Raw genomic sequence first — 20,778 nt, 5'->3', positions numbered from 1 at the left:
GACCATCTAAACAGTTTTAACATGTTTAGAGCCCTCTATACGTAAAATAACACCCCTATAGTCACTTTTATACTCCTATTAGCCAATATAATAGACATCATAAAGAGGAAATAAAACATAGAAAACCTGTTTACCACCTTCTAAATACATTTGTAACATGATTAGAGCCCTCTAGACATGAAATAACACCCCTATAGTCACCTTTACACTCCTATTAGCCAATAGAGTAGACATCATTCATTCATTCATTCACAAAAAGACCACTGCCACACTGGTGTCAAAGAACTGCAACTCACACCTGGCAGGAAGTACACCAAAATAAGAGTGCAGAACAGGATATAATAATCCCTGTGTATTGGAACATGACAATAAGATCATTTTCCTTTAGTATTTCAAGTCTACGCTGCTAAAATTAGATTATTGAGACATTGTAGGGATGCACCTGGTTGGTACCCTGAGGACCACCCATACTGTGGGTACTACTGTATGTACTGCATTTACAGGTGTGTACTTGCCACCCCGAGTACAAGTACACAACTACGCCCTTGCCTCGTCATGCCTTAACCACTTCCTCCTCCTCTTCCTCACCAGGACCACTTCACTTCCCCCGATGAGTATGAGGAGCCGGCGGTCCTGTTTGAGGCCATCTCCTCGCACCAGCAGAACCTGGTCATCGCTCACGAGGGCGACCCGGCGTGGAGGAGTGCCGTGCTCTCCAACGCCCACTCGCTTCTCGCCCTGCGCCACGTCCTGGACGAGGGCACCAACGAGTACAAGATCATCATGCTCAACCGACGCTACCTCAGCTTCAGAGTCATCAAGGTAGATAATAAGACGCCCTCCTTGGACAAGACTAAAGTCTGACTTTCATGAGAAACATTATGAGAAACATGTATTATCATAAACAAAGCAAAATTAGGGTCATTTATGGGGAATAAAGTGAAAATATGATGGGAATAACATGATAATATTAGGAGAATAAAGTTGTGATTTTATGGGTAGTAAAATCAAAATATGATGGGAATAACACGATAAGATTAGGAGAATAAAGTTGTGATTTTATGGGGAATAAAGTGAAAATATGATGGGAATAACATGATTATATTAGGAGAATAAAGTCATGATATGGGGAATAAAGTGATTAAATTAGGAAAATAAAGTCGTGATTTTATGGGTAATAAAATCAAAATATGATGGGAATAACATGATAATATTAGGAGAATAAAGTCATAATTTTATGGGGAATACATTGAAAATATGAAGGGGAATAACATGATAATATTAGGAGAAAAATGTCATGGTTTTATTGGGAATAAAATAAAAATATGATGGGTATAACACAGTAAGATTAGGAGAATAAAGTCATGATTTTATGGGTAATAAAGTGAAAATATAATGGGAATAACATGATAATATTTGGAGAATAAAGTTGTGATTTTATGGGGGAATAAAGTGAAAATATGATGGGAATAAAATGATAATATTAGGAGAATAAAGTCATGATTTTATGGGGATTAAAGTCAACATATGATGGGAATAACACAATAACATTAGGAGAATAAAGTCATGATTTCATGGGGAATAAGTGAACATATGATGGGAATAACATGATAATATTTGGAGAATAAAGTTGTGATTTTATGGGGGAATAAAGTGAAAATATGATGGGAATAACATGATAATAATAGGAGAATAAAGTCATGATTTTATGGGGAATAAAGTCAACATATGATGGGAATAACACAATAAGATTAGGAGAATAAAGTCATGATTTCATGGGGAATAAAGTGAAAATATGATGGGAATAACACGATAAGATTAGGAGAATAAAGTCATGATTCTATGGGGAATAAAGTGAAAATATGATGGGAATAACATGATATTTGGAGAATAAAGTCATGATTTTATAGGGGAATAAAGTGAAAATATGATGGGAATAACACGATAATATTAAGAGAATAAAGTCATGATTCTATGGGGAATAAAGTGAAAATATGATGGGAATAACATGATATTTGGAGAATAAAGTCATGATTTTATAGGGGAATAAAGTGAAAATATGATGGGAATAACACGATAATATTAAGAGAATAAAGTCATGATTCTATGGGGAATAAAGCGAAAATATGATGTGGAACAACATGATTATATTAGGAGAATAAAGTCGTGATTTTATGGGTAATAAAGTGAAAATATGATGGGAATAACATGATAATATTAGGAGAATAAAGTCATGATTTTATGGGGGAATAAAGTGAAAATATGATGGGAATAACATGATAATATTAGGAGAATAAAGTCATGATTTTATGTGGGAATAAAGTGAAAATATGATGAAGAGATGATTTAGTGTCCATGACGCTAGGGGACGTAGGACAGCGATGTTGGTGAACCAGGGTTGTGTCGTGTCGTGTCAGGTGAACAAGGAATGCGTGCGAGGTTTGTGGGCGGGCCAGCAGCAGGAACTGGTCTTCCTCAGGAACCGCAACCCGGAACGCGGCAGCATCCAGAACGCCAAGCAGGCGCTACGCAACATGATCAACTCCTCGTGCGACCAGCCCATCGGCTACCCCATCTACGTGTCGCCCCTCACCACCTCCTACTGCGACTCCCATCCCCAGCTGGGACACGTCCTGGGCGGGCCCATCAGCATCGCAAACATCCGAAACTTTGTTGTCAGCACCTGGCACAGGTACTCAAGCTTTTATTCCTTTCTAATGAAATACAATTCCTAGTATTGGGCGCCGTGTAGACGTAGTACTCAGCGTGGGATCGTCTTCTGTTCTTCCCAGATTACGGAAAGGCTGCGGTGCCGGCTGCAACAGCGGAGGGAATATCGAGGATTCCGACGCCGGGGGTCTCTCCTGCGCCGACTCGCAGCAGAGCTCCGTGTCTCAGGCACCCCCGCACTCCTCCCATCCTCGTGGCCTTGGTGAGGAACGTCAGGGTTGCTGATTTTCCATGTGGAACAGGTCTGCTGCAAGTAGACCTATTTTCCCGTTCTTTGGGCTACGTAGAGACGTATATCGAGACATATGGCGATCATCGAGCCGCAGGTGTCATCATCACCTCGCCATCAGACTCTGAGGTTGGACTTTGTGTCTCCTAGGCTCCAGCCAGAGTTCCCAGTCGGTCCAGTCGGGCCCCGTCCGCCACTCGCCCGCCCGAGCCTCCACGACCAGCCGGTCTTCGTCGTACCGCGGCGGCCGGCGCTCGTCGCCGCGTACGTCGGCCACAGGACCGGAACCGTGCCGGCGCTCGTCTGGAAGCCAGCCGTCTTCGCTCCCCTCTTCCCTGCAGCTGCGTCTGGGCTCCACCTCAGACCCGGCCGGCCCCGCCTCCTCCCTCTCCGGCCACAGTGTCCCCCCGTGCAAGCGCCACACACTGGCGGGCCTCGTGACGGATCCCCTCGGCCAGCAGCATCTTCACCACCATCATCATCATCACCCGCAGCAGCACAACCCCGCGGTGTCCTCCGTCAGGAGGGACGACATCTCCTACAGAGTACAGGTGCGTAGCTTGCATCATCTCCTCCTCCTGGGCGGCCATCTTGAACCGCTGTTGCGTTGGTGTGCAGATTACGGACCCCGGTCAGGTGCTGGAGAACATCAACGTGTCCAAACGCAAAGAACTCCAATGGCCTGACGAGACGCTGAGACTGAGGGCGGGGCGCACCTGCTGGAGGGACTGGAGCCCCCAAGAGGGCATGGAAGGACACGTAAGTACAGACCGCACACCCATGTCTTCCTCCCCCCCAGTATCAGCCCAAGACCGAAGGACACTTGGGTGGCATGAATGCTGGCCTGATACCAGACAAACCATGTGATAACCTATAAATACGGTATGCTCTTCATGTACTGGAAACTATTATTCATAACACTAACAATATTTATTTGGCATTTCTTTCTTTCTTTCTTTTTGGACTTTATTCCCAGAATATTAGGACTTTATTCCTATAATATTAGGACTTTATTTCTGAAATATTGGGACTTTATTCCTATAATATTAGGACTTTATTTCTGAAATATTGGGACTTTATTCCTATAATATTGGGACTTTATTTCTGAAATATTGGGACTTTATTGCTATAATATTAGGACTTTATTTCTGAAATATTGGGACTTTATTCCTATAATATTGGGACTTTATTTCTGAAATATTGGGACTTTATTCCTATAATATTGGGACTTTATTTCTGAAATATTGGGACTTTATTCCTATAATATTGGGACTTTATTTCTGAAATATTGGGACTTTATTCCTATAATATTGGGACTTTATTTCTGAAATATTGGGACTTTATTCCAATAATATTGGGACTTTATTTCTGAAATATTGGGACTTTATTCCTATAATATTAGGACTTTATTTCTGAAATATTGGGACTTTATTCCTATAATATTAGGACTTTATTTCTGAAATATTGGGACTTTATTCCTATAATATTAGGACTTTATTTCTGAAATATTGGGACTTTATTCCTATAATATTGGGACTTTATTTCTCAAATATTGGGACTTTATTCCTATAATATTGGGACTTTATTCCTATAATATTGGGACTTTATTTCTGAAATATTGGGACTTTATTCCTATAATATTAGGACTTTATTTCTGAAATATTGGGACTTTATTCCTATAATATTAGGACTTTATTTCTGAAATATTGGGACTTTATTCCTATAATATTAGGACTTTATTTCTGAAATATTGGGACTTTATTCCTATAATATTGGGACTTTATTTCTGAAATATTGGGACTTTATTCCTATAATATTGGGACTTTATTCTCATAATATTCCACTGTTATTTTCATAATAATGGACCTGATTCAAATCTTAAGACCAGTGTAAGACTAGCTAGTATAATAATCTAGCACATTAGGACCTTATGAGGTTCTAAGTAGGTTCTAAGTAGGTTCTAAGTGGATCAGATCTGTCTTCTATATTTCCCCAACTTTATTTAGTGTTTGTGTTAATATCACACATGACTTTAAAAAGAGGATTTATATGAAGGTGTACACCAGGGCTGATGTTTTTCGATTGTGATTTAGTGTGTAGTTGGATAGCGAGTGTAGCGGGCTTGTTGACGTAAGCGATGATCTTCAGTCAGCTGTTCTCCAGACGCTGCTGCTGATGTTGGTCTCTGGTGACCTGCTGTAAAGATAAAAGTCCCTGCTGACCTACTTTACTTCCCGCGCAGTCACACCCTCCCACCATCATGGGACTAAGGTCCAACATGACTAGGGAGACAATGTTGACATAATTAGGAAATAAAAAACATGAATGAATTGGGGGGAATAAGAATAAAGTCCAAATCTTGGAGAAGAGCGAAGAATCTGAAGAATCATGAGAAGATCTACCCTGACCCACGAGAAGGTATCAAAGATAACATAACTGTCAATCAAGGATCCATCCCCTCCACAGGTCGTTCACCGCTGGGTGCCCCGCTGCCGAGACCCGGCCAAGCGCTCCCACACGGACAAGACCATCCTGCTGGTTCAGGTGGAAGATAAGCTGGTGCCCATCATGGAGACCGGCGTCATCGAACTGGGAGCCGAGGTTTGACGGGAAAAAAACCAAACAAAAGGCAAGCGTCATGGCCCCGACCATCTTCCTCCTCATCTTCCTCCTCCCGCACCGCCTGCCTTGCTTTGCCAAAATGCTGCATGACGCTTCAACGTTGCTTCTTTTCTATGCACCTCATTCGACACGTCTGTGGTGGCAGGGAAACATGGCGGCCGCAAGGCTTCCCCGCACACGTATCAACGTTTTATTTATTTATTTGTTGGCTGCCAAGACGACCTTTCCAGTTGGACCTTTCATTTTGTTATGCGGAAAACAGACAAAAGTTGCACTATTTTATTTTCTCCTTGTTGTTTTTCAGTCATGCACTACAATCAATCTTATTTATGGACACAGACAAGACGTGGACACAAACATGGCCACAGACGTGGACACAAACATGGCCACAGACGTGGACACAAACATGGCCACAGACATGGACATGGACATGGATATGACACGGACACGACATGGACACGGACACTACATGGACATGGTCATGGACATGACATGGACACGGACACTACATGGACATGGTCATGGACATGACATGGACACAACCATGACACGGACATGGCATGGACACAGACATGGTCATGGACATGACACCTACATGGACACGGACATGACATGGTCATGGACACGGACATGACATGGACATGGACATGACACCTACATGGACACAACCATGACATGGACACGGACATGACACCTACATGGACACGGAGATGACATGGACATGGACACAACCATGACACGGACATGACATGGACATGGACACAACCATGACATGGACACGGACATGACACCTACATGGACACGGACATGACATGGACACGGACATGACATGGACATGGACACAACCATGACATGGACATGACATGGACACAACCATGACATGGACACAACCATGACATGGACACAACCATGACATGGACACAACCATGACATGGACATGGACACAACCATGACACGGACATGGACATGGACACAACCATGACACGGACATGGACATGGACACAACCATGACACGGACATGGACATGGACACAACCATGACACGGACATGGACATGGACACAACCATGACACGGACATGGACATGGACACAACCATGACATGGACATGACATGGACATGGACACAACCATGACATGGACACAACCATGACATGGACATGGACACAACCATGACATGGACATGACATGGACATGGACACAACCATGACATGGACATGGACATGGACACAACCATGACATGGACATGACATGGACATGGACACAACCATGACATGGACATGACATGGACATGGACACAACCATGACATGGACACAACCATAACATGGACACGGACATGACATTGACACAACCACGACATGGAGACAAACATGGAGACAAACACGGACAGGGACATGGACATGAATGGCCATGGTTACTGATGCCTTGGAAAGGAACATTTCCAAAAATGTTTTCTTCTTTTCTTCTTCTTTCCTTGCTGAACTTGAAAAGAACTTTTTACTGTAAGACTAATATCCATATATATATATATATATATACACAGTATATATATTTACAGAAATATATATATCATGTCAGTGTATAAAGTATTTGGTTTTGGATATTTATTACTGTCAACATGATATTTACAGATTGTTACCATCTTTTTTCTCCCTTTGCTTTTTGAGACAGACTGGGGGGGGACTGGGGATTGGGGGGGTGGATTGTTGAATTACTGAACTGAATTCCTTTTCTATATTCACAGAAATTAAAGTGCAATTTATTGCAGACATTTTGGCTTCCTGCTCCTTCTTCAAGTTAGTTAGTCTTCACCAACACTTCCGGGTTCCTCCCACATTCCCAAAACATGTCAGCTTCATTGGCCACTCCAAATTGTCCATAGGTATGAATGTGAGTGTGAATGGTTGTTTGTCTATATGTGCCCTGTGATTGGCTGGCCACCAGTCCAGGGTGTACCCCGCCTCTCGCCCCAAGACAGCTGGGATAGGCTCCAGCATATTCCTACCCTAGTGAGGATAAGCGGCATAGAAAAACGATGGCTGGGATATTTCAACTTAATGTTACTAAAAATATGTTATTTTTCCCACAAATGTTATTCTTTTTCTCCTTAAATTGTAACATTTTTATATTGACTTTATTTCCATAATAATATAACTTTTCTCCCAAATTAAATGTCTAATATTCACGACTATGTTTTTTATAATATCATGACTTTTTCTTGAATATTCCAACTTTATACTTTTTTCTCATTATACTGTTGCTCTTGTAAAATGGCAAGTTTTTGTTGTTACATGACATATTTTTTCCTTTTAAAATTCTGACTTTATTTTTGTAAAATTATTTTTTCCTTTTTTTTTATTTCTACTTTTGTCTTGTAAATGTTCTTATGACTTTATACCCATTATAACTTTTCCCCAATCTAATTAAACATTATTAAACACGACGTTATTTTCTGTTTCTCATAATATCATGACTTTTTGTTTGAAAATTATTGAATATTTCAAATATTTCGTTCCTAAAATGATGTTATATCACAAATTTATTCTTGTAAAACGAGGGCTTTTTGATTAAAATGTTTAAAGTTTAAAGATAAGGAATATTTGACCTCAACAGATCAAACCAAAGTTTTTTTTATTTATTTTTTTTAATCGGTTTCAGTCAAATTCATGCTTGTCTGAGAGCACATGACTCGTTCCAGGTAAACCCCGCCCCCTCCGTCCTCTGATTGGCTGCCGCTCTGGCATTCCAGCCTGGTGTTTTTCCCAGACGTCACATATAAATAACGCCGATGTGAGCCGGACGAGGTTAAAGAACTGTTCCCCTTCGTGCGGCATCACATCTCCACCGCCAGAGACAGGTAACAACAAAGTGTGTTTTCCTGCATCTCATGTTTGACTTTATTTGAGCAGCCCTTTGAGCCTTAAAAAGCTGCTTCCTGTGTGGCTAACTTGCTAGCATAGCACCGGGAGAATGGATGTCATGTGACATCCATGTCGACTTTTGTGGCGTTTTGTGCTCCACTGACCTTATTTAAAATAAACCATAACAATAACCTTTAAGCGATACTAGCTCTTGTTTATATGTGTTCAACAACAGACGGAAATGGGTAATCTCGTCCTTCCTGTCCTGCTGGGACTCTTCCTGGCTTTGGGCAACTCCTTCCCCACCCAGGAACCGGAAGAGGGGAAAAACTGGGTGGTGATTGTGGCCGGCTCTGCTTCTTGGTACAACTACAGACATCAGGTGCGACATGACGTCATTTCAGTCCTTCCTGTTTGTTGACAGCATAGGAATTATTATGTCACCATATTTATCTGATACCGTAGCGCTTGTGCAAGTGTAAAAATAAGCAAAGCATCTTATCATAAGGGAGCTCAGGGCTGGCCAAAGTGCAAACCTCAGCACATTGTCAAAATACAATTAAACAGCAAAAATAATGTCCAAATATGAAAGGTTCTCATAATCATAAGACATATACAAGTGGTGAGCTTACAAGAGAAAAAAATGATTTCAGAAGCATCAAGATGAAATATTAAAGAAAATTATTTTTATTTGGTCAAAAGTAAAAAAAAAAAACAACTAAAATATGTGCAATTAGGTTGGGAAAAATGTTCTAATATTATGAGAATAATGTCCAAATATGAGAGGTTCTCATAATCATAAGACATATACAAGTGGTGAGCTTACAAGAGAAAAATTTGATTTCAGAAGCATCAAGTTGAAATATTAAAGAAAATTATTTTTATTTGGTCAAAAGTAAAAAAAAAAAACAACTAAAATATGTGCAATTAGGTTGGGAAAAATGTTCTAATATTATGAGAATAATGTCCAAATATGAGAGGTTCTCATAATCATAAGACATATACAAGTGGTGAGCTTACAAGAAAAAAGTCATACATTTACAATAATACAATTTGATTTCAGAAGCATCAAGTTGAAATATTAAAGAAAATAATTTTTATTTGGTCAAAAGTAAAAATAAAAAAACACAAAAAAACCCAACTAAAATATGTGCAATTAGGTTTAATAAAGCTTTAATAAGAAGACATAAAATGGTCGTTTCTACAAGAAAAGAGTAGTGATTTGACCAGAATAAAGTCATATTATGAGGGGGAAATATTGTGGAAGCATGACGTTGCAATATTAAAGAAAGCATGTTTTCAAAAGGAGTACTGTCATGAGAAAAAGTACATAAAAAAAGAATAAATGTGCCATTACACGCTTGTATAAACAAACACAAAAGTGGCCCCCCCGCCTCTTTCTGCAGCATACGGCCCCTGCTGGAAACCAGTTTTCATGTGAAGAGTTGAATATTTGAAATACTACCTTGCGTATACAGTATTTATACATGTTGCTAGATTAAAACGTGTGTGTGTGTGTGTGTGTGCATGACAGGCTGACGCATGCCACGCCTACCAGATCGTCCACAAGAACGGCATCCCGGATGAGCAGATCGTGGTCATGATGATGGATGACCTGGCAGACGCTGACGAGTAAGTACATCCACCTCATCGGGAGGTTGCCTACAGCCACAGCGCTTAAGGTCAAAGTTTGCTTTAGTTGACATGCCGCTATCTTGTTTTATTTATTTCTGTATTAGAAATGTACATATTGTTTCTTATGTATATAACATGCATTTAATGCATTTTACTTTGGTGAGGTTGATGTATTAAAGGAAAAATATGTCATTTTAAAAATGATCGACAAATTCAGTTGTATTAAAAATCTCACATATTAGTCATCATTATGACACATTTACAAGAAGAAAGCAGAAGAAGAAAGGAAAGGATGGGCATCAAGTCAGGATATTGTCGGAGTAAAGTCTTAAAGATGAGAAAAAGGAGTAGGAGAATGTTGACGTATGTCTAAAATAATTGTTGTCGTTTGTTAAAAAAAGGTTGTAATATATAAGATAGATGTGAATATGCTGATAGGCAAGTCGTGATATTAATATCAGAGAAGAAAATGATGCTATGAATGGTTTCAGCTGAAAATACGACCTCATTGTCCTGAAACTAGGAAGTTTTCTGGGTTGTTGTTCTTCATTTCCTCTGCTTGTTCTGACTATTCCTCTTTTTCTTACGCTATTTTTCCAACACCCCTTTTCCAAAAGCTTTGTTTGTTTTTCATCATAGTATGACTGTGAAGAAAAGAAATCATTCTTTTCCTTTTATATTTGATGCTATAAAAGTAACTCCTCATATTATGACATTATTCATGCAACATTTTATGTTATATTTTGGTGGAATGATATTTGTGGGATGAGCCTTATGTAGGATGTATGATGCCAGGTGGGAGGATGGAAATAATGTCTTGGTGTTGTTGGGAGGTTTGAGATTTGTGATTGAAATCCATCAAGTGAAGGCAGAAAGCCAGCGTGGAAGTAGAAACATTTATACATATCATGTGATGAATCTGCATCCACTTCCTCCTTTCTCACTGAGGGAATCTTTGGCTCGTGTTTGCATGAAAAATGAGGCATGAATGTTGACATGAACCAGCTTTTTTTTCTGCTGACACATCAAAATGTGCACAGCTGCTGCACAAACAAGATAAGGAGTCACACCATGACGCTTTCATCCAGTCACTCATCCCTCCCTGATGGCACTGTGTTGGTTCCTAACCCCACTGGTAGAAGTACCATGCCTTCTCAATACACTTTTCAACATGATTAGAGCCCTCTAGACATTAAATAACACCCCCACAGTAACATTTACACTCAATTCATTCATTCATTTTCTACTGCTTATCCTCACGAGGGTCGCGGAGGATGCTGGAGCCTATCCCAGCTGTCTTCGGGCGAGAGGCGAGATACACCCTAGACTGGTCGCCAGCCAATCACAGGGCACATATAGACAAACAACCATTCACACTCACATTCATACCTATGGACAATTTGGAGTCATCAATTAACATAGCATGTTTTTGGAATGTGGGAGGACGCCGGAGTACCCGGAGAAAACCCACGCATGCACGGGGAGAACATGCAAACTCCACACAGAGATGGCCGAGGGTGGAACCTTTACACTCCTATTAGCCAATATAGTAGACATCATAAGAGAAAATAAGACATAAAAACCTGTTTACCACCTTCTATATACACTTTTTAACATGATTAGAGCCCTTTAGACATGAAATAACACCCCTATAGTCACATTTACACTCATATTAACCAATATACTAGACATAATAAGAGAAAATAAGACATAAAAAACCTGTTTACCACCTTCTAAATACACTTTTTAACATGATTAGAGCCCTCTAGACATGAAATAACACCCCTATAGTCACCTTTACACTCATATTGACCAATATAGTAGACATCATAAGAGAAAATAAGACATAGAAACATGTTTACCACCTTCTAAATACACTTTTTAACATGATTAGAGCCCTCTAGACATGAAATAACACCCCTATAGTCACCTTTACACTCATATTAACCAATATAGTAGACATTATAAGAGAAAATAAGACATAGAAAACCAGTTTACCACCTTCTAAAAACACTTTTAACACGATTTGAGCCCTCAAGACATGAAATAACACCCCTATAGTCACCTTTACACTCCTATTAGCCAATATAGTAGACATCATAAGAGAAAATAAGACATAGAAAACCTGTTTACCGCCTTCCAAGTTTATCGCACCTCAAAAAATGGCCGCCGTTAAAGGAAACTTCCATGAACATGTTAACTTTGACAGCCCTAAAATATATATATTATGTGTGTGTGTGTATATATACATATATATATGTATGGATGACTGTAGACTGTTTCCCACAGGATTGCAACCTATCTGTGGTGCAGGCTTCTAGCCATGACACAAAACTGCAGCTTTTTGAAATGGATCTTTTTGTTTTTTTATCATTGTTCGACATACGTGACGTTTTTAGCGATGCCACATGACATTATTGACCCCCGGGTGCCCTTTTGTCTTACACGGGTGATAAGAAAACCTCTGAATCCATTAGAGACACAGACAGACAGGTCTGCTCGTGTCTGTAAGAAAGTAGGGCAGGGTTTTTGGGATGGCTAGGTCTGAGCTTTATCAGTTTTCATGGGCTTTGTAGTTAACGTTTAACTTGAAATGACTTTTTCTGCAGATTCTTGGCTCGTGCCCATGGCGTCTCCTCACACGCTGAGGAGACCTCACAGCTAGGAGACCAGGGTTCAATTCCACCCTCAGCCATTTCTGTGTGGAGTTCGCATGTTCTCCGGGTACTCCGGTTTCCTCCCACATTCCAAAAACATGCTAGGTTAATTAGCCAAATTATCCATAGGTATGAATGTGAGTGTGAATGGTTGTTTGTCTATATGTGCCCTGTGATTGGCTGGCCACCAGTCCAGGGTGTACCCCACCTCTCGCCCAAAGACAGCTGGGATAGGCTCCAGCACCGTCGCGACCCTCGTTAGGAAAAGCGGTAGAAAATGAACAAATGAACGAACGACTCTTTTGGCTCGGCTCACTAAAAAGTGGCGCCTCTGATTTCTTGTTGTCTTAAATGAAGTAATTGAATCCCAGCCATTCTTCTAGGGACAGACGATGTTTCAAGGCACACAGATTATTGTGTCCTTAGGCTATAAACATGGAACCTACCAAAAGAAGGACTCATCTTTCCTCCGGAAACATTGTGTTCTTCAGCAAAGTATCAGTTGACTTGTGAAAAGATACGTTTCAAGCATAACTTTCATTTGGAAACAATACATCCATCAAAGCTTCTTAGCTATAGCATCAGGAGGGCTGGCCGTGTCAATGCCTGACAGAAATCACCATCTGGAGAAGATCTTATATTTATAGCCTGGCGTCTTCAACCGATGTCTCTCTGTCCCAGTTAGTGTGATCAGCTGACGACACCTTGTCCTTCCTGCAGGAACCCAACCCCCGGCATCCTGATCAACAGGCCCAACGGTACCGACGTCTACAAGGGCGTGGTCAAGGACTACACTGCTGAAGTCAGTCGTCATCCACATCACTGTCTAGCATGTACTTTTGCACCACACTCAATGTGTGTGTGTGTGTGTGTGTGTGCAGGCAGTGACTCCAGAGAACTTCCTGGCAGTGCTGCGGGGTGACGCCTCCAAGGTCAAAGGTGGTTCAGGCAAAGTGTTGAAGAGGTGAGTGATTGATGGAAAACCAAATGTTTTAATTCAGCGTATCATAAAGTTTTAATCTTGCTACTTTTTATCGCCGCAGCGGCCCGAACGACCACATCTTTGTTTACTTCACTGACCACGGCGCACCCGGAATTCTGGCTTTCCCCATTGGAGAGGTGGGCATCCTTTTTTTTCTTCGGTAAATGCAAGATGGAAGGGTACCATGGAATACCATGGAAGGGTTTGAATGACTTCAAGAATACTCGCATGCTAACTAGCATGCTAACGCCTCTCATAATAGCGCAATTTGTTTGTATAAGTGCCTACCCTGAAAGTATAATCGTTAGCATGCTAAAATGATAACACCTTGCATGATACTGTGTCCACTTAAGTTCATCTTATAAAAATGTTTTTTTTTAATGCTAGTCTGATCATCTTAGGATGCTAGCAATGCTCACATTAGCGTTATAACACCTAGCATAATAGTGTCTATCCATGTAAATGGCTAAAAAAAATGCTACTGTTCTAATGTTCACATGCTGGAAATGCTAACATGAGAATGTTAGCATGCTAACACCTAGCATAATAGTGTCTATCCATGTAAATGGCTAAAAAAAATGCTGCTGTTCTAATGTTTACATGCTGGTAATGCTAACATGAGAATGTTAGCATGCTAACGCCTAGCATAATAGTGTCTATCCATGTAAATGGCTAAAAAAAATGCTGCTGTTCTAATGTTTACATGCTGGTAATGCTAACATGAGAATGTTAGCATGCTAACACCTAGCATAATAGTACAAAATGTTTTAGTCATGAAAATATTTTTAAAATGCTCATATTCTATTGTGAGCATGCTAGCAATGCTAACATGCAAATGTTAGCTGTAAAAAAATATATAATAATAATAAAAAAGCTGTAATTTTTATAGGAATAAAGTTGGAAAATAAAAAAAAAAACACCAGAATTGTGGGAAAAAAGCTGTAATTTTTATAGTAATGAAGTTGGTAGATTAAAAAAAACAACCAAGGAATGGAAAAAAGGAGCTTTAATTTTATGGGAATTAATTCAAAATATGAAAAAAAAGTAAATAGAAAAACAGAAAGTTGTGGGTTTGAAAAAAAAAAAAAAGCCTGTACATGGTATCAGATGGTCACCGCCATGTCGTCTTTGCAGCTGCACGTCAAAGACCTCCAGGACACAATCAAGTACATGCACGACAATAAGAAGTACAAGAAGGTCAGTACCTCATCAGCATGAATACTAGTACTTCTCATGCTAATACTAATAGCACTATGTGTCAGATGGTGCTGTACATCGAAGCGTGCGAGTCCGGATCAATGATGAACCACCTGCCTGATGACATTGACGGTGAGTTGACCTTGAAGCCCGATAGCGACAGGAAGCATCCTGGGTTACTTAGTGCATCTTTGTGTCATGTGACACAAAAAGTAGCAACCACTTTCTACAAATATCACTTCACAAGAAAATTTGCAAAAACGGAAACATCTGCATATTTGGAAGTGAGCCCTGAAAGAGGTTTGGGACGGCTCTGAACACTTGAGGACCTTCTTATATGGGCATGCCCAGGTACAAGCTACATAAGCTTTCAAACGCAGCATGTGTTTGCTTATAGTTTACGCCACCACGGCCGCCAACGCCCACGAGTCGTCGTACGCCTGCTACTACGACTCCGAGCGGGACACCTACCTGGGAGACTGGTACAGCGTCAACTGGATGGAAGACTCGGACCAGGTGAGTGGGTTTTTCTTTTCCACGCAACCCCACAAACACGTGAATGTCACCCCCATATTGTTTACACTGAAGTAGACTGCTGAGCTTGATGCATCTATTGATTACAAATTTCGAAAGTTTCTTCAAAATCCACCAGCCATTTTGTCCAACTTTTTGGGGTTTCCTACACTTTAGCACGGTGTTCCCTGATCTCTGTCTGAAAAATTCAAAATTCTGCTGTTACTCACCCATTTGGTTAGGGTAAAACCCCCTTGATGACAAATATCGGTTAGAGCAGGGGTCTCAAACACGCGTCATGATTCATGGACAGCTATATGATTATTAATTATTATTATTGCTATTACCACCACTAATTACAACCAAATTGTACACTACGCCTAAAGGAGGGGCTGTCACATGGGCTTCATTTATGACCTTTGACCTATGACCTATAACAGTGTGACCTTTGTGGTCATAAATCACATTTGGATTAGGTGCTGTCAAATGATTGCAATTTTTAATCATGGTTTTCAAATTAATTAATCACGATTAATCAAAGATCCGAGTTGCACGGTGGACAGGTGGTTTCCCGAGATCCATAAATGGTGTTTGAATTACACTGTACACCAGGGGTCTCAAAAACGCGGCCCGCGGGCCAAATGTGGCCCGCAGGACACTAGTTTGAGGCCCCCGCCTTGATATGAAAGTTTAATATAAGTTTGATATGGATGCTGTATGGTATCATGTACCCAGAAAAAATTATTACGTTTGATTAATGTTCATGGTAAAAGTTAAATAACTGTTAATAGTTATCCTCCCTATCCGTGTGGAAGTGGTAAGTTTTTGGCTTGTTAAGTTTAAAGGATGAAGGCCGTTAATACGGTTGTATCGCTAGTCATACCTCTGTACAGAGCTGTCGGACGTGTTGCGTTAACACGGTCACTCGAGCAGATGGAGCCAGGTGTAGATGTTCCACCTTGCGCTTGTCAATCCTCGGAATCTACGTCGTCCTCCACCGGTTCAAACGGCGTGCAGCGCTCACACGATTCCTCGTCTGATATCGAGCTGGGAAGCTTGCATCCGTCTGTGATCGCTACACTCGATAATGCAGGCCGCACGTTCCTCAACAGTGAACTCGGAAACCTCTACTGGTCACATCACAAATTGCATTAAAAAACACAAATAAAAAATAAAAAAATTGTCTCTAACCATCATCTTTGAAAATATATATATATATGTTATAAAAAAATATACTGTTTTTAGAGCCATGCCCTGACAAAGAGAGGTGATGATGCAACCTCACAATAGAGGAGATCATGTTTGGTGCAGCTTTATGATTGAGCTTGAAGTTGGCACTGCATCATGCCGACAGCTGTTGGTGAGCTACATGGGAGGGGTCAAATATGAGAAAGCGCCCCCCCCCACCCCGCCCAGAATGATGCTTGTTGAATGAGTAGCCGCTGGGTGGCAAGCTAGGCACGGTTCTTCGGGAAGGAGACTTCTTTCATCCAGGTCTTGGGTGTGGCTGGTTTTGACTTAGTTTTGTGATGTTTGCGTGCCCAGGAGGACCTGTCCAAGGAAACTCTCCTCAAACAGTTCAAGATCGTCAGGAGTCACACCAACACCAGCCACGTGCAGCAGTTCGGAAACAAAGTCAGGCAACGCCACACGCACAAAAAAAAAAAAAAAAAAATCCACAACACCAGACTTCAACATCTCACTCCTCTTCATCCTGTCAGACTATGGCCCACATGAAGGTGGCCACCTTTCAGGGAAACCCCAAAACCGTCAGCCCACCCGGTGTCCCTCTGCCGCCCGTCGCCGACCCGGACCTGACACCGAGCCCCGACGTCCCTCTGGCTATCCTGAAGAGGAAGCTGATGGCGTCCAACGACATCAAAGAAGCAAGGGAGCTGCTGGCGGAAATAGACGCTCACTTGAAGGTGAAGACCATCAAAATCCATCCAACTTTATTGATACAACACTTCCCGTACAATATACTGAGAATAAACACACACCAATGCTATTATGTATTGTCGTGAACATGCTAACCATGAACATGCTGACCACCATCAGATCAGGGAGATGCTGGCCGCCACTATGCGTCACATCGCCGTCAGGGTGACGGGCGACAGGGCGGAGGCCGATGAGGTGGTGCAGGAGAGACGGGATCTGTCAGAGCACGAGTGCTACCGGGCCGCCGTGGACCACTACAAGCACGCCTGCTTCAACTGGAACAAAGCTGAGGTAGCAACAACAACAACAATGACACTCAATGGTTCCGCATGTGGCACAACAAACAGGAAGTGGCACATCTTTACTGAATGCACCTTGGTTCTCCTTTCGACCTCCACGTCAGATCAGACTTCCTCTCAGGTGGTTGCTCTCCACCAAGTACTCATTTGTATTCGTGTTGTGTTGCAGTACGAATACGCTTTAAGACATCTCTACGTCCTCCTCAACTTGTGCCAGAGAGGATACAGCACCCACAGGTAGTATTATTATTAGCATGAATACTATTGGACATGTACCATATATGTATCATAAGGTTGGACTACCCAGGACCAATATGATACCAATACCATTTAGATGGCAGTGGGGGGGGGGGGGGGTTACACGCCTGGAGGTTAGAGGGGCTGGAACTAGTTGGGATGGGATTCATTAGTGGAAGCATCATGGAATACCATGACATGACTACTACTATACTACTATCATGGAATACCATGACATGACTACTACTATACTACTATCATGGAATACCATGACATGACTACTGCTATACTACTATCATGGAATACCATGACATGACGACTACTATACTACTATCATGGAATACCATGACATGACTACTACTATACTACTATCATGGAATACCATGACATGACTACTACTATACTACTATCATGGAATTCCATGACATGACTACTGCTATACTACTATCATGGAATACCATGACATGACTACTACTATACTACTATCATGGAATGCCATGACATGACTATTAGTACATGACTACTACTATCATGAAATACCATGACATGACTACTACTATACTGCTATCATGGAATACCGTGACATGACTACGAGTACATGACCACTACTATCATGAAATACCATGACATGACTACTAGTACATGACTACTACTACCATGAAATACCATGACATGACTACTAGTACATGACTGCTACTATCGTGAAATACCACGACATGACTACTAGTACATGACTACTACTACCATGAAATACCACGACATGACTACTAGTACATGACTACTACTACCATGAAATACCATGACATGACTACTAGTACATGACTACTACTACCATGAAATACCACGACATGACTACTAGTACATGACTACTACTACCATGAAATACCACAACATGACTACTGGTACATGACTACTACTACCATGAAATACCATGACATGACTACTAGTACATGACTACTACTACCATGAAATACCATGACATGACTACTAGTACATGACTACTCCTATCATGAAATACCACGACATGACTACTAGTACATGACTACTCCTATCATGAAATACCATGACATGACTACTGGTACATGACTACTACTACCATGAAATACCATGACATGACTACTAGTACATGACTACTCCTATCATGAAATACCATGACATGATTACTGGTACATGACTACTACTACCATGGAATACCATGACATGACTACTACTATCATGAAATACCATGACATGACTGAAGATCAGATCAGGACTATACCTTCTATTCCAAGAATGCCAACTGTATTCCTTGGTTTGTTCCTATAATATTCCAACTTGTACAAGGTCTTTTACTGGAATATTTCAATTCTATGCTACCAAATCCACATCATATTCTCTTCAAATGGTCTTTGTTATTATTAATTGTAGTTTGACTTTGTTCTCATAAAAGAGCTGTTTTTTCTATTTCCATTCCCCACGATGCTAAGATGACTATGTGGATGTTGTTGTGTCTGCAGCATCCAGACGGCCATGGACTCCGTGTGTTACTTCAGCAAGTAAGAAGAGAAAAAAAAGTAAGAAAGCCGCTGTGATGCTGGTCATTTGCTATCTATTCACGCTTGGACTTTTTGTCTTCTGATGACTTTTCATTCTGCAGAGATTTTTTGTTTTGTTTTTAAGACTTTTAAGATGAGTTGCACTTGTCAGTGTGGAGGTTTAGTGAATGCCTTTTTAATGATTGTGTGCTTTTAAGGGCAACATATGTTTTTTCTTTTATGAATGTGATTATCTATCACCTTGATGTGTGTGATGGCAGCCCTCGCATTTAATGTTTGCATTAAAGGTCAAGCAAACACACTGAAGCTGAAGCTCATAAAGGCTCTTTCAATAAAATCTGACACACCAAAGCTGTTGAAATATTTTCCTTGTGCACTTCTAACACATACTCAAGTCACCTTTAGACGGTTGTGATCTTTCAGTGCAGAAAACATAAAAATGATCCGGGTATGGATTATTGTAGATTCACTTGGACAATTCTAGCAGACACAGAAAGGATTAATAATCAATGGAAGAATAAACGCAGACTCAATGAAGTTAGGATGAATGACCTCCATGTTACTCCATCACCGGATTCTTTCCAGAATTCTACTCCACTTGAACAGACAAAATAACCATGAAACACTGCCATCTAGCGGCGAGCGATTGACCTGCAACCAAGTGATCGTTGTTGACACTTCGGTCAAAACAAAACAATCCGGCTAAAATGCATATCAAATTTTGACTTTGGGCTAATATTTGTTTTATATATTTGACATTGCCATTAGTCGAATTGGATAATATATTTGCATTAAAGAGCCCTTAAATTCCCATGACCTCTAAATGCATCACTGTTTCCGCCAACTGAGCGACGAAGGACCGCTAATAGAAAAATGCTGAGCATGTGACGGGCAAGTTAACACGGATTGATTATACTAACTATACCTTACTATACCTTACTAGTCTTTTCATTTAAGAGGGTTCAACAATAACACTTAACCATTTAAACAAATACATTGGAGCAACAACGTATTTTTAAATCTCATTGAAATATGTCTTGTTGTTGTTGTATCTTGTTGTGACCAGCAGATGGCAGTGTTTGACGTGAGTACTCCCGCAACGACTCATGTGGCGTACAATCCGCTAATGTTGGCCTACTTTATTATTGTTATTCATGGTGCTCCTGTTAGCATATCTAGCGTATTCCCTCGTCTAAAAATATATCTCCTTTATAGAAAGAATTTCTTTTTTTTTCTTTCCAAGTCCCCTCGTCAATTCTCAATAAATGGATGACGTCATCTCCGAATGAGTTAAACAGTAAAGCGGTGGCACTTTCATGCCTGATAAGTTGCTATGACGATACAGC

General features: G+C 40.8%; 2 protein-coding genes across 4 annotated transcripts in view; both read left to right on the top strand.

Moving 5' to 3' along the window:
* The window catches only part of pcnx1 (pecanex 1), a 32,814-nt gene extending 25,528 nt beyond the window's left edge, over nt 1–7,286 (top strand). For all 3 annotated transcript variants that reach the window (XM_058057054.2, XM_058057053.2, XM_058057055.2), the window contains 6 exons: nt 592–822; nt 2,418–2,692; nt 2,793–2,932; nt 3,110–3,510; nt 3,578–3,718; nt 5,426–7,286. In XM_058057054.2, the coding sequence (XP_057913037.2) occupies nt 592–822; nt 2,418–2,692; nt 2,793–2,932; nt 3,110–3,510; nt 3,578–3,718; nt 5,426–5,566 (1,329 nt within the window). In that variant the 3' untranslated portion in view covers nt 5,567–7,286. The remainder of the gene's footprint in view (nt 1–591; nt 823–2,417; nt 2,693–2,792; nt 2,933–3,109; nt 3,511–3,577; nt 3,719–5,425) is intronic.
* Nucleotides 7,287–8,283: 997 nt separating this feature from the next.
* On the top strand, nt 8,284–19,783 carry lgmn (legumain). Its single transcript, XM_058056312.2, has 14 exons — nt 8,284–8,435; nt 8,675–8,821; nt 9,974–10,071; nt 13,452–13,533; nt 13,613–13,695; nt 13,775–13,850; nt 14,848–14,910; nt 14,976–15,042; nt 15,308–15,426; nt 16,969–17,058; nt 17,145–17,348; nt 17,482–17,652; nt 17,830–17,897; nt 19,394–19,783. The coding sequence occupies exons 2-14, from the start codon at nt 8,681–8,683 to the stop codon at nt 19,434–19,436; spliced, it is 1,305 nt and encodes a 434-aa protein (XP_057912295.2). The 5' UTR covers nt 8,284–8,435; nt 8,675–8,680; the 3' UTR covers nt 19,437–19,783.
* The last annotated feature ends 995 nt before the right edge of the window (nt 19,784–20,778 follow it).

The sequence above is a fragment of the Doryrhamphus excisus genome, linkage group LG19, assembly GCF_037039965.1.
Source record: "Doryrhamphus excisus strain RoL-2023G ecotype Guam linkage group LG19, RoL_Dexc_Guam_v1.1, whole genome shotgun sequence".
NCBI lineage: Eukaryota > Metazoa > Chordata > Actinopteri > Syngnathiformes > Syngnathidae > Doryrhamphus > Doryrhamphus excisus.
This window is presented reverse-complemented; position numbering and strand designations above follow the sequence as displayed.